The following is a 13,979-nucleotide window of genomic DNA, read 5'->3' as shown; positions in this document are numbered from 1 at the left end:
GCCCAAGCCAATGTTATTTCATCACTCATCAATTCACTCACTGGTTCTCACCGTGGGTTACAGGGACCACCAGGGGTCCAAATGGCCCCACATGGGTCTCTAACTAAATGAACACTTGGGTTTTTACAGTAAGGGGTCCGAAGATTTAAAAAAAATACCCTCATGCCCTTTTCCACCAAAAACAACTGGTTCTGGAACTGCTTCCGTTCTAGAAGATTCTTGGAACCTTGGTGCCTTCACGGAACCAGCAGCCATGTTTTTGGTTCCAGTTCTGAACCAATTCATTTTCAGTGGAAACACTCTTAACTGGTTCAATATTAGGCGGAAAAAAAATAACTGAACCGGTTCAAACTGGGTGGAAAGAGTTACAGACCCTAAAGTATCCTTTTGAACCTGTGGTGGGCTTCAGGGCAGCCATTGAGGAACAGTGAATATGTTTTTCTGCCATTACTCCACCTTCGTCAGTGTTGCCATGGAGACTGTAAACCTCCTGGGGAACAATCAGTGCTCCGATTAAAAAAAAGAAAAGAAAAAAAAAAGCCCATTCATTTCCAATAAATAATATTAAAAATCAGACGAAAGAGACCAAAGAAAAGAAAACAGGACATCTTAATGAGATCGGCCTTCTGTGAGCGCTCATCGGCGTGGTGAGGAAAGGGTCAAGTTTTGTTTCCGATCAATTACGTTATAGTGGTAGTGTGAAGACTGTAACAGGAAGTCCTGGGGGATATTTGTTTCCTCTGTGATTCCAATAGTAGAACTCTTCACACACGCACGCACACACACACACACACTCTTCAGGTGTGACCTCAGTTCATTAATGTCCGTTGTCCATTGTATTTATTTAGAATTCATTACTTGTTGGTTTTTTGTGGTAATCGTCTCTAGACGATTCCAGCTTGCCACTTCAACATGGCTGCCCCTCCGTGTGTCCGTCCGTCCGTCCATGGAGGACCGTGGTGGTTTAGCAGCAGAAATGGAGGTTCTTTTCATGCCTAATTTATGCCCCGTCGCAAAAGAAACAGCAGACATACAAGCTCGCAATCGTGCCACATCCGCGACACTTCACACACGCGCCCTCGTGCGACAAAAATAGCAGACCTACAAGCTTGCGAAAGACCTACAAAGCGTTCGCAAGCTTGTGGGTCTGCTATTTTTTTTTTGCCGCGAGCCGGTGCTTCAGACAGGGTGGAAGAGCAGGGTGCAGCAGTCTTCCTCCGGCTCTCTGTCCAGAGAATCCTTGGTTCTCAGGTAGAAGGAGACGATCTGGTGGTCCAGGAGCAGCTGGCGGGGAACGCTGTCAAACGGCTTGGGGTCCAGGTCCAGGATGGACATGGAGAAGGCGAACCGAGGAGCAGAGGACCTGGAGGAGCACCGGAGGAGGTCTCTGCCTTTCATCTGCCCTGACAGACTGCAGGAGGAGGAGACAGGGTTTAAAGACTGGCAGACTGCAGGAGGAGGAGACAGGGTTTAAAGCTAAATGGAATCTCTTGACTGAAAACGCGTTTCCTAAACCATTAGCACACCATGTCTTGTTTATATTTTCTTTAACCTTTAATTTTATGAAATATCCAAGACCATTAGGGTGTGATAGAAAATGCTTCTGAACATGCATTCTATAGCTAGTACGACCAATTCAAATCTAACAAACAATTCTGGTATGCGGTCAGGCTTAGGCTTGGCTCAGGGAAGAGGACGCCCCTGCCATGCATAGTCCTCCATGGCACCGTTGGAGGTGCGACAAAGAAAGCAGGAAGACCATCCTTTTGTATGAAATAATTAGTTGTATCCTCATTAATACAAATCAAATTGACAAACATTGTAAATTTTCGAGTGAAACTCGATGGGAGATCTCTGCCTGCCTAGTGTGTACGGTTACATCTGGTGATGTCTAAATGCAGTGTAGCTGCTTTAACAGCAGTGAGAACGGCAGCTAATAAACCTATGCCTACTGCGTAGGTTTGTTAGCTGTCAATCAGTATGAATTCTTTGCATTGGTTCTGCAGTTATTTTGTAAATCTCTGAATAGTGTCTACATTGACTTTAGAGGTCATCTGATCACGTGAGACCATCATGACCCTGTCATCATCTTCCTCACCTTTCATCGTCTCCACAGGGAACCAAGGCAACCATGATGGAACAATCCTTGGCCGTCATGGCAACACGGTACTGATGAACCTGTGCCAACACACACACACACACACACATTTTAATGACGTATTGTCGTAGAGAATACGGACAGAGGACAGAAATATTAGCATAACATTGTCTCCACCATGTGGCGACTGCAAATTACAACAGAGACAGCATAATACTTCTTTGACAGTTTATTTGGGTATTCCAAGTTGTTGAGACCCTCTAAAACCAGTCTGTGGGCTGCCAAATAGTCTACACCTATAGCCCAGCTTTGAGATGGTATGTAGACATCATGGTTGGTATTTAACGACCATGGTCATAAACGATTCCTCTGGGCTAGGGTCAAAGGTGCAGGCCATCTCTAATAGAGAGTCAGAGACACTTCCCTGGACTCTTCAAACACAACATCTGGTGTATGAACTGTCAAAAAGTGTAAAGATGTATGTGTTATAGATACAGAGATGGAACACAAATGGAATGGCATGGGGATGTTTGTACAACCTGAATGAGGATGCATAATTGTGTGTGCACACACAAATTAAACTTTGTTTTGTATAGTGTTTGTGCAGTGTAAATGTTTGTAGTGTAGAGTCAAACCTTGGCTGCAGCATACTCTATAGAGCCATCGTCTTCAGCAGGACATTTCTGGATCCTCTCCCAGAAGGCTGCATTGTACGGTCCATCCAGTTGGAGACGACTCCTGACACACACACACACACACACACACACGTTTGTATACTATACTTATAATAATGTGAAGACATCTGATGATTTTATGAATGCCATTTTCATTAGAGAGACGACTTCCGCACACCCGGTTTAATCTTACAGCCAGTTCGTATAGGTACAGTTTGAAGTGTTCTTCAGGGTACAGTTTGAGGTGTGGCGTGTGGGTGTTACCCGTCTTCAGGGTACAGTTTGAAGTGTTGTTGCCATGGTTAAGAGGTGTGGGTGTTACCTGTCTTCAGGGTACAGTTTGAGATGCTGTTCCAGGCGGCGGTACAGAGGATGCAGACCTTCGATGTCCAAACTGTCCAACATCTGAGTGTGAAGAATCCTGGACAGAACGCAGTCTCTAGGAAGACCTGGACAGCCTGCAGGGTCAAACAGTGCCATCATTCTCTTTCACGTAACTAAACATGACTCAAAGTAGAATTAGACCTCTCACAATTATTACATAATTGTCTAATAATGGCATTATTGTGTCATAATGTTGAACATTTTTCATACATAAAAAACCAAAGCAGAAATAGCTGATCTACAAGCTTTGTAACACGTAAGCTTGTAGAATAAATAAATGTCTGAAATGTCTTTGTATATTTCAGTTATTTGACATATCTTCCATGTGCATTTCTTTATTACAAAGACACACAGGCAGGCACATAAATAGACAGACAGGTAGACAGACTTACTGTTTCGGATCAGTTCTCTAGTGAGGAGGCTGGCCTCACAGAAGCCCCGCCCCTCTCCTCTCTCCAACCTCATCCCTCGCTCCTCCCCTCCAGTGTTCAGCAGAGCATTCACCAACACCTGTGGTTCATTATTATAATTAGTGCGATTCATTTTGATAATAATTAATGTCAACAGTACTTTCAATCAGTGCTGTAGTGAGTCTAGGTTCTTTCAGGGGCTATACCATAATTATTCCCTGCACGGATAGGCTATACACGTGTGGTCGAAATGATTAGCAGAAGAGATAAGCTTTTTTTCCACACATTTCAGCACACTAACCACACTACCGGTATAGACACTTAGACAGATTCAGAAACGGGTCTCGTGGTCGCAGGCAACATATTTCCTGTAGGCGGAGTCTACATATCTGCAGTTTCCCCGCACCTCCTTCTACTACAGTGAATGGAAAAGTGACTGATGTTAGTCTGCCTCAAACGTTACTCTTTTACCTGCTTTTTACTAACACTAACATTACCAAAAAGATACTGTTGGTCACTGGGTGGAGCTGACCAGTACTGTACAACCACAGTCTTCTACTGTTGGTCACTGGGAGGAGTTGACCATTACAACCAGTCTGATACGGTCAGTCACTGGGAGGAGTTGACCATTACAACCAGTCTGATACGGTCAGTCACTGGGAGGAGTTGACCATTACAACCAGTCTGATACGGTCAGTCACTGGGAGGAGTTGACCATTACAACCAGTCTGATACGGTCAGTCACTGGGAGGAGTTGACCATTACAACCAGTCTGATACGGTCAGTCACTGGGAGGAGTTGACCAGTACAACCAGTCTTCTACTGTAGGTCACTGGGAGGAGCTGACCAGTACAACCAGTCTTCTACTGTAGGTCACTGGGAGGAGCTGACCAGTACAACCACAGTCTGATACAGTCGGTCACTGGGAGGAGCTGACCAGTACAACCACAGTCTGATACAGTCAGTCACTGGGAGGAGCTGACCATTACAACCACAGTCTTGTACCTGTATGAGGTCATTAAGAACAGCCTTGTTGGCCAGGTGACCATTGAGCCTGGGCGTTCCAGACAGGAAGTAAGGTCTGAGGTGCTGCAGGAGCGAGTTCAAATCCTGGAAGTCCTCACAGCCCTCTTTACCTCCGTATATACACTGACCACCCTGAGAGAGAGAGAGAGAGAGAGAGAGAGAGAGACTACCGTGAGCATCCTGGCCGACAGACTGCTAAGACCCAAAAGAGAGATTAGACATTAGCCCAGGACCCCAAACTAGTAAAACAATGGCAGATCTACAAGCACACAAGCGCGTCGCTTTGCAAGTTTGTAGGTCTACTACTTTATTATTTTTATTTATGACATTTCTTAGAGATATGTGTAAACATTGTTTTGGAACCAGTGGATTAGACCAGGATGTTCTGCTCACCTTGAATATTTTAAAGTTATTTTGTGGTTCTTCTATCAAGTGTTTGATGGCAAAGTACATTCTTTGCTTGTTCCTAAAACACACACACACACACAGTCAGTGGACTAATACCATTCCGACCAACATGTTAAAACAAATTAGGAAGGAAATATATTAATGTAAATATTGTATAAGTAGTATATTAGTGCCAGTAATAGTAGTATATGTATTATTAATTAATGCAGTAGTATATATGTATGTTACATAACAGAATTAATATAGTATCATTAATACAGTACTATAGTGTCAGGTAGTAGACAGTAATAGTATTCAGTGGTGTAGTAGACAGTAATAGTATTCAGTGGTGTAGTAGATGTAGTACCCTGAGAACAGGTCTAGAGGGCAGTAGAGACTGGGTCTCTTCCACTTGCCGTTGGCCACCTGGAGAAACAACACAATAAATACTGTCACTTCAATCTGTTGTTTCTTACAACATAATACAACACTGTCACTTCAATCTGTTGCTAACATAATACACAATGGCCAATAATACAATTGGCTATTGCATATACTGACATTTAATGTGTGCATTAATCAAGTTCTAGTGTGTTCATTTGCTGGAATATACCAGCCTTACGTAATAACCCTGACTCTCATCACTGCATAGACTAGAACGGCCCACACAGGCCAGCAGGCGCATGTGTGCAAACACACACAATGTCAATACAGATCATGTCACATGTGACCTACAACTAGTAAACAGCAAAGTTACCGAACATGTTTTGTACAAATTCACATGACATTACGGTCACATGCTTGATGTTTTACTACCCCACTTCCCATCTGACCTCAGCGATGCAATGTGTGTCTCCATCAATGATGAAGTACTGTTAACATTGGATTGTGTAAAGTTGAAATGTTTATTTTTTTGTGGCTTTCGCCTTAATTTTATAGTTTTTTATGGAGGGACAGACAGTAGGCTGACAGGAAATGGGGAGAGAGATGGGGGGGGAAGACATGCAGTAAAGGCCGTCGGGATCGGGAGTCGAACCGCGGCACACTGCCAGACTGGATTGCCAGCCTAGCCGTTTCGACCGAAAATCAACCGATAATTCCCAGTTGGTAACTTATTACGCCGATCTTATCCAGCCGATCGGCTCGCCTGGAGCCTACTGGCTGCGATTGGCGTTGATGACACGTTAACCGATCTAGTCAGGTCTACTGAGCCTACTGAAAATGACATGCCTCCTCATACCCTCCCCTAAACATAACCGCAAGCATGTCGCAGCGCGGTCCTAATATTAACGCATGTTCGCCAACCTTAATCCTGTCAGGGTTTTTTTTTCAGTCGGCAGAGCATGCCCATACTCGTCGAAAACAATCGTACTGATCCTAAGTGATCACTGCGGTCTAGTCGATTGATATCAGTCGAAACGGGTGGCCAGCCAAGGTGCCTGGAACACTGAGCCATGGCCCAGGCCGGATTGTGTAAAGTTATAACTGAATACCTTCCTTGCAATGTAAATATGTAATGCAACAATAGCTACCTTGTAGTGTTGATGAGTACAGAAGCGACATATCTTGGTTTTGATGTCTTTACTGACATGTCGAGCTGAAGGCAGGAAGCCACATTTAGGCTGAAAAAGAACGTATGCAAAACACACACACGTGAGTTTTGTGTTGTAAAACCACAGTGCAAGTAATTTGTCTTGAAACATCATCTGACTGAGCAAAAAACATTCAATTACTACAACCCTATTCTGGGGGAAACATTAGCTGAAAATAACCGATCTACAAGCTCACAACACATTGCAACATGATGTGTTGTGTGCTTGTAGATCCACCATTTACACCAAAGAGATTTGGTGCATAAGACAAGGGGGTAAATTGAGGGCCAAATACAGGGCCAACCCCCGATCAACTAAGTATTGTATTAGTTTACTAAGGACAGAGGGGTTAAATGGTTAACACATTCCTGTCTTGATGGAAAGACAGATAGAACAGAGAAGCTACTAGATAACATTGTAATGAGTAATTACATTATAGAACTAATGCACTGTTTAACATGGACGTTATCTAGATATTAATCAGTGCAAGGCTGCATGTGTGAATTCAAACGTCTGACTCGGTAGGACCTGACATGCAAGGGACTTTAGGCTTCCAGGTGCTTTGAGTTAACCCACTAACATTCTACAAATGCCTTCTAAATCATTGTATTTGGTGACTCGTGAACACCCCAATGTGTGAACCAGCTTAGCTTTGAGTAATTTCTGCTGGGCCATGAACAGGACAATGCACTTAAATCAACTATTTACTGGGCTGTGTTGTTTAATGCTTCAGTGTTGTTGAAAGGGGAACAGTCACTAATAGAAGTCGGCGCACCAGTCCATTCACCGCAACCTTCGTTGTGTTGGCATCTTGCATATGGGCTTGCTTCGTAGATTTTCCTTGTTAATTTGCCTCCAATGCAAAATATTTCCTAACAGCACGGCGCTGTTTTCTGGCTTAGTCAGCAACAACCCGGTCGCAGAGACAATGCGACTTTCTATCTTTAATGAGCTCGCACACAGAGCCAAGGACACACAACAAGTGAGTGGGTGGACGTAGGAGCAGAGCAGCTGCATTTGTGTGTGTGTGTGTGTGTGGTACCTTTATCTCTATACAGAGAGGTTGTGTGTGTGTGGTCAGGTTGTATGGAGGCGAGGTCAGGTTTGGAAGGCACAGAGCGCAGCCACTGTAGATGTCCATCACCTTGTGACAGCGCCACTCTGCAACACACATAAGAATGCATTATGATACAGCTTTGTTATGCCGTTATACTCTAAACAGCAACTGGAAGTAATGTATATATGTTTGGTGTTGTGTGTGTGTGTACAGCTGTCTCACCTGGTCTCTGATGTTGAACTTTGATTGACAGCTGTCTGACAAACTCTAGAGGCAGTTTGACCACTTCCTGTAGTAAAACAAATACAATAATAATAAAGTAATAAAATACAGCCTTATTATTACTACTGGTGGTATTGCCATGTGTGTGTGCGTGCATGCTTACTCCGCTGTGGACGAACTTGTCTCCCAGTAGAGGCCTCATGACGTTCTTACTGAAGTCAACAATGTTCTGGATGTGTCTGTAGGTCTGTTCTGTAGTCTGATAGTCAGACAGACAAGGAGAGAGACAGAGAAATAAAGGAAGAGACCGACCAACACACACACACAGTGTACATCTTGCAGAATATGTCGTCAGACGTGTCTCACAATTCTAAACCACTGGTTCCCAAAGAAGAAATCTAAGAAAACTCTAAGAAATTCCATTAATTAGAAAATAAATGTTTAAGAAGAAGTAGTGAAAATAGCTGATCTACAACCTCACAAGGCACTTCCACCGAGTTCCTGGGTTGGTGGTTCCATTATACAAACTAAAGATAAATATTCATATCATCTCTGTCGGGTGGAAACCTCATATGTCCAAAACTGTTACTTTTCTAATTGAAAAGTAGCAGATCTACAAGCTCGAAGCGTAGTGCGGAGGATCTGGGGGGAGGGGGGACATAAGAGACGATAAGAGGTTTCTGCCAGACAGCAACGATATTCATTCTGCACATCCTGGTGTAAGTAAGCTGGTTGGCTTCCCGGTAAAGTAACAAAGGAAAGATGCAATAACCGTAATAACTAGTGATGTCACTCACTAACTCAAAGATAGTCATCTGGATCTGCCATTTTAAGCACGATCAAATTACGGTCCTGTTGCGCACCGTCTACAGCAACTATCATATCGTTGCAGAAACCTCTTATCTCCTTATTCTAACTTTATTTCACAAATTAATGCCCTACTTGATCATAATTTTGCGTCACACAAAAGCATCAGATCTGCAAGCTTGAAACTTGTTGATCTAGTTTTAAATTTGAATCCTGAAAAGTAACTAACTGTAACCTCATATGAGGTTGCCACCCGACAGAAACTATATTAATTCAAACTGCATATGCTGTGTCAGGGCACCAAATGATATATTTTACACTTTAAACAGCACATCACTTTATCAACAACGTGACTGGCTTGCCTTGATCAGCTGTTGATTGCCCTGCTTGAAATAACAACTACAGCAGTTTGAAAGCATTCCACAATGAACGGACAGTGAAGTTTGCTCATTTGCTCAACAGTTAAATATTGACACATTAAGCATGATTTACATTCAGTTGCTCATGCCGTGCATCAAAAATAGTAGATCCACAAAGCTGTGAGCTTGCAAATCTGCTATTTTCAGTACGTAACCAAGTATAAAACAGGCATTAGGACCCATAAACAAAGTGCAATGGTGTGGAAGTTAGCTTCTAAAAAGCAAGTGGGAAACAAACACACAATACTCTGTCTGTGTTCATCCTAGAAACACCATTCAAACGTTGGTTGTGTTCAGCAGAACATCCACTTTTCTTTGGGGGAATTACCACTAAGCAATCGATGGATGCTTGCCATCCTCCGAGAAGAGAATACACTTCTGTTGCAAGAACAGGATCAGCTAGCCAGTACTGAACTATTATTCCTTCTCTGATGTACTGAGCAGTGTGGAATGTGAAATCTGCATTACCATACATATACAATAAATATACAAAACAGTAAATATTGTTGCTGTCAGGCAGAAACTATGCGTCTCCGTATTTTATTTGTGAATTAATTACCTAGATCATACTACAGCATCACAACAATATAAAAAGTAACAGATCTACAAGCTCAAAACTCGGCACAAAGAGAGTCGACGCGATTTGAGATTGTACTTTTCCTATTTTTGAATCCTGAAAAGTAACAGATTTGGGCATAATAATTATGACTATGACGTTTCCGCCCAACAGACGATACAAAGCTCCCATCAAGATTCAGTATCAGCAGATAGGCAATTAGGCACTGAATATTAAATGACTCCGATAAGGGGCAATAATTCATTTGTAAGGGATAATCATGAATGTCTTCATAAGTATCTTCATGAGTGCCTTCAAATGAACTCACTGAGTTCACTAATGTGCTAGGACAGTGTTCCTCCTGAGTGTTCAGTGCCAGTGGGTGTGTTCTCACAAACTGTATTATTATAATTATAACACCACTGAACCTCACAAGATGAGACATAATTTATGATTATATTATTAGAGTATTGTTTAATTGTTGTTGTAGAAATAGGTGAGAATTGTCTATTTTCACATTCACCCCAGAATAGGGACGCTAGGGTTCAAGTTGGTTAATCACAACAAACAAATGCACACACACTCGCTCTCTTCCTCTCACCTGGGGAGCGTTTTCAGAGTCTTCCGTCGAGTATTTCAGTAACCGTAGAACCCTGGAATGCTGTTGACAGGAGAGACAATGTCAGTCACAGTGGCTTTGTATTTTCTACTTTATGTATTTTGGACGGTTTAACAGAGGGAAGCACACCTTGATTTCTGTCTAAAGGCTAATGCAGGTTTACTACCTTACTGGTACCGTACTCATGCTAACTGACTCATGCTTGTATCATGCACCAGCATCTGGGATGGAAGTGACTCATATGAAGGTGTTAACGTTACAGTATCGCAAAAAACATTCTCACTGTGACTCATAAATGTCACTCACTGTGTGTGTGTGTGTGACTGTGTGTTTATTCATGCATGCCGTTGATTTCTTGACAGCACGTCCCGTGTTCGAGTCCCGTTCATGACAACCTTTCCTTCATGTCTCTCCCTAGTTGCAATTTGCAACTCTAGATTTTTTTATAATGGGATGAATCTAGAGTTGCAATACCCTCCATTGACTCCCCATTCATCCAATTTGCTTTTGCGATCTGCTTGTATTAGCGGAGTTTAACTCACCAACATTGCAGCTCTAGACCTAGCTTGAATTGTCCTCTTTCAATCTGACAAGCTTTTGTGTTGGAGTTTAGAAGCACTTGTTTTTATTAACGGGTCGCGCTTCTGCCTCCTGCATTATGTGCAAATTCGAAACAGGTGGTACGCAGGGCCGTTCAGTGACTTTGACGATTGCTTCCAAACTCCAATCACCTGCACAGAATTTATTGACAGAAAGTAGCTCATAACATGTCTATGGTGGATTTTTATTAAACAAAAGCTTGACAGATTGAAAGAGGATAATTCAAGCTTGGCCTAGAGCTGCAATGTGGGTGAGTCAGAGTATAATGTTGTTTAATACAAGCAGATCGCAAAATCAAATTGGATGAATGGAGAGTCAATGGAGGATATTGATAATAAATTGTAATAAAATCTAGAGTTGCAAATTGCGGCTAGTCTCTCTTCCTCTTTCCTGTCATTCTTCACTTGCATCAATAAAGGCAAAAAAAATGCCAAAAACAAATCTTGAAAAAATAAACTTAGGTGGGGTCTGGGGACCACCAGGGGTCCTTGAGGGGGCAAAATGAGGAGCAGTTTAATTTCACAATTATTTCACTAGCTAAAAGTTAGAGCCCAGTGAGAGAATGTAAAATAATTAGTTTTCCAAATCCGTTTTCACTCTCTCCACCAACAGAAAGTAGACAGATGTAGAAATGTAGAAATTCCCTGGCATTACATCAATTCATTCAAATGGTGTCTGTGGCCAGTGTGTAGAAAGAGAACGTGACGTCACACCATTGAAAGTAATAGCTGAGAACCTCACAAGATGGCGCCACCTGTCCATTGAACTCAATGGAGGAGGGGAGGGTGAGTCGCTTCTCGCTTGATCTATGTTATCAGTTTGGTGGTTCTTGGCATGAACAACACTTTTGAATCACTGGCTTTATTCACTTTAACAACACAAAACCGAAGTTTGACTCAAGCTGAAACCTTCAATGTCACAGATTTAATTTAAGGAAAATTCACTTCAAAGACATGGACAAAGTTATCCACGTTAGCCGGGGAAATGATCAGTCATTCCATATTCATATTTTTTACTCAAATTACACTTTTAACCACTTAATACTTGGGTTAATCGAAAATAGACAATCCACAAGATCACAACTCAGAGTTTGTAATTCTGATCTTTTCAAAACATTATTTAAAAAAATAAAATAAAAATTGTTAGCACTCAGGAATAAAGTATTATGACGTTAGCAATTCAACGTGTTAAGCTAACGGCTACAACAAAACAAAGGATACATAAGTGACGTCACGTCGCCATAAGTGCGTGTACGGACTTTTTCGTCGCGAGACCCCTTTTGTTACAATGCTGTTAAATAACAATGACGCAATCCCAACATGGGGGGGAAAGTAAAAGTTTCCACACATGTCTAGCTTTTCCTCGTTTGCAAATGCGTAATTATCTGTTAGTTTCGACTCGAGTGCACTTCCTCTACTTTACGCATACATGTGACGTCACAGTCTAACACAATCATTTCTATCCTAGGATGTGCCGCTAAATAAACGCTAAGCTAACATGCTAACACCCTACACAGAGGGAATTGAGCTCTTTAAAGCTTGCCATTATCACTTTGTCAACTTTTTGTCAGCGGTTATGTCGCGACGTGTCGTGAACGGCACACACCGTGCGACACTTTGAGCGACATTCTGCGTTAATTAACAAAAGTTTAGCGCCTACAACATAATAACATTCTCAATTTAAACTCACAACAAGTTAGCTTATTAGCCTAGCCCCAGCTCTGCCCTCACCGGGACTCAGTCTAGTCTGTATCCATACGTAGTACAACTAGGTTGCCTGGCGAAAAGTTGGGTTTTGTACAAATTTTCCACCGCCGCATTGCAAATTTAAGTGACTGACATGTTCGCACAGATGTCTGTAGTAAAAACGGGGTGATATTGATACGTGGTGATTTTCCGCAGTGAAATACTAACGGTTTGTTGACCGCCTGGTTAAGAATTTCACATGGAAGCGCGCTCCCGATCACCAGCGGGGGAGAACGCGCTGCCGTACTTTTGAATGTGAAATTCTGAACAGGCTTTAAAAAAAACACGATTAAAGCTGTCGTCCAACAGCGGAACATCCGTTTTATCACCCCGTTTTTGTTACACACATTCGTAGAAACATGCAAATACCTTTAGATTTTCGATGCGAGCGGAAAATAGACCCGAAATGCAACTTTTCGCCCGGCAGCCCCAGTCCTGGACGGACATAGTCCCGGGGAGCTACAGCGATGCTTTTAGCCGCTATGCTAGCGGTGGACTGACCTGCAGGTGTGAGACCACCAGACTCTTGTTTCCCTCTCCGTGGTATTTCCAGTCGTTCTCGTCCATTTTATCCAGTTCCATAACAACGCAGACCAGACGGCCGCTCGCTTGACAACAGAGTGAACAGACTGCTCTGTTAAACTACAGAGTAGACAAACACACCTCACTACAGCCCAACGTCTGTAGCCTACTCTCTGTCTGCCTGGCTGCTGGAAAACTAACCAACTGCTAGTGCTAATATTCTGCTACTAGACCACTGCTACTGCCACTTTAAGAGAACGGTCCGCCTCCTCCCTGCTCTGCTCTGCTCTTATTGGACGGAGAAGCTGTCAATCCTCTACCACTGCCTGGCACCTGCCCTAAAGGAAAAAGTTTATTTCCAAGGTCCCATGCTCTGAAAGGACCCAAAGGACCTATGGCAACTAAGGACAGTCCAGTCCCTCGCTGTGATTGCTTCGTGGACCAGTTGGTTGCCAAGAGGAACAAAGTTTGTTAGTCAAATCATGTTTATATTCACATTTGTAAATCTGTCTGTCTGTCTTTCCATCTGTCTTTCTATCTATAGGGGAGAGAACAGGTGGTGCGGTGGAGGTGTGAACAGAACACTCCCCCCCCCCCCCCCAGTGAGAGCTGTGGCATTCCACAAGGAAGCATACTAGGGTCTGTATTGTTCCTAATGTCAACGACATGACATCAGCCTGTGACATCAATTTGTTCTTGTTCGCAGATGACTCTGCTCTGCTGGTCTCAACAGGGACAAAAAGCCCTCAGCGCTGAAATCGGTAGAATCTGCACGTGGCTCGCTGATAAATTTTTTGTAAAACAGAATCCATTCTCTTTGGGTCAAATAGAAATCAACCCAACCATTTATTATTCAAGGTT

General features: G+C 42.8%; 1 protein-coding gene across 1 annotated transcript; it reads right to left on the bottom strand.

Annotated features, from left to right (window-relative positions):
- Positions 1–526: 526 nt before the first annotated feature.
- Positions 527–13,385, bottom strand: ippk (inositol 1,3,4,5,6-pentakisphosphate 2-kinase). The gene is made up of 14 exons (XM_083771473.1): positions 13,098–13,385; positions 10,234–10,293; positions 8,014–8,109; positions 7,851–7,917; positions 7,614–7,732; positions 6,512–6,601; positions 5,347–5,405; positions 4,986–5,058; positions 4,572–4,724; positions 3,549–3,666; positions 3,095–3,230; positions 2,734–2,836; positions 2,099–2,178; positions 527–1,411 (listed from the first exon to the last, which is right to left on the bottom strand). Exons 1-14 carry the CDS (start codon positions 13,176–13,178, stop codon positions 1,180–1,182), a joined length of 1,467 nt encoding a protein of 488 aa, XP_083627599.1. The 5' UTR covers positions 13,179–13,385; the 3' UTR covers positions 527–1,179.
- Positions 13,386–13,979: the final 594 nt, after the last annotated feature.

The sequence above is a fragment of the Protomyctophum parallelum genome, assembly GCF_964188405.1.
Source record: "Protomyctophum parallelum genome assembly, chromosome: 8".
Classification (NCBI taxonomy): Eukaryota; Metazoa; Chordata; class Actinopteri; order Myctophiformes; family Myctophidae; genus Protomyctophum; species Protomyctophum parallelum.
Note: the sequence above shows the minus strand (reverse complement) of the source record. Positions and strands in the feature narration are given on the sequence as shown.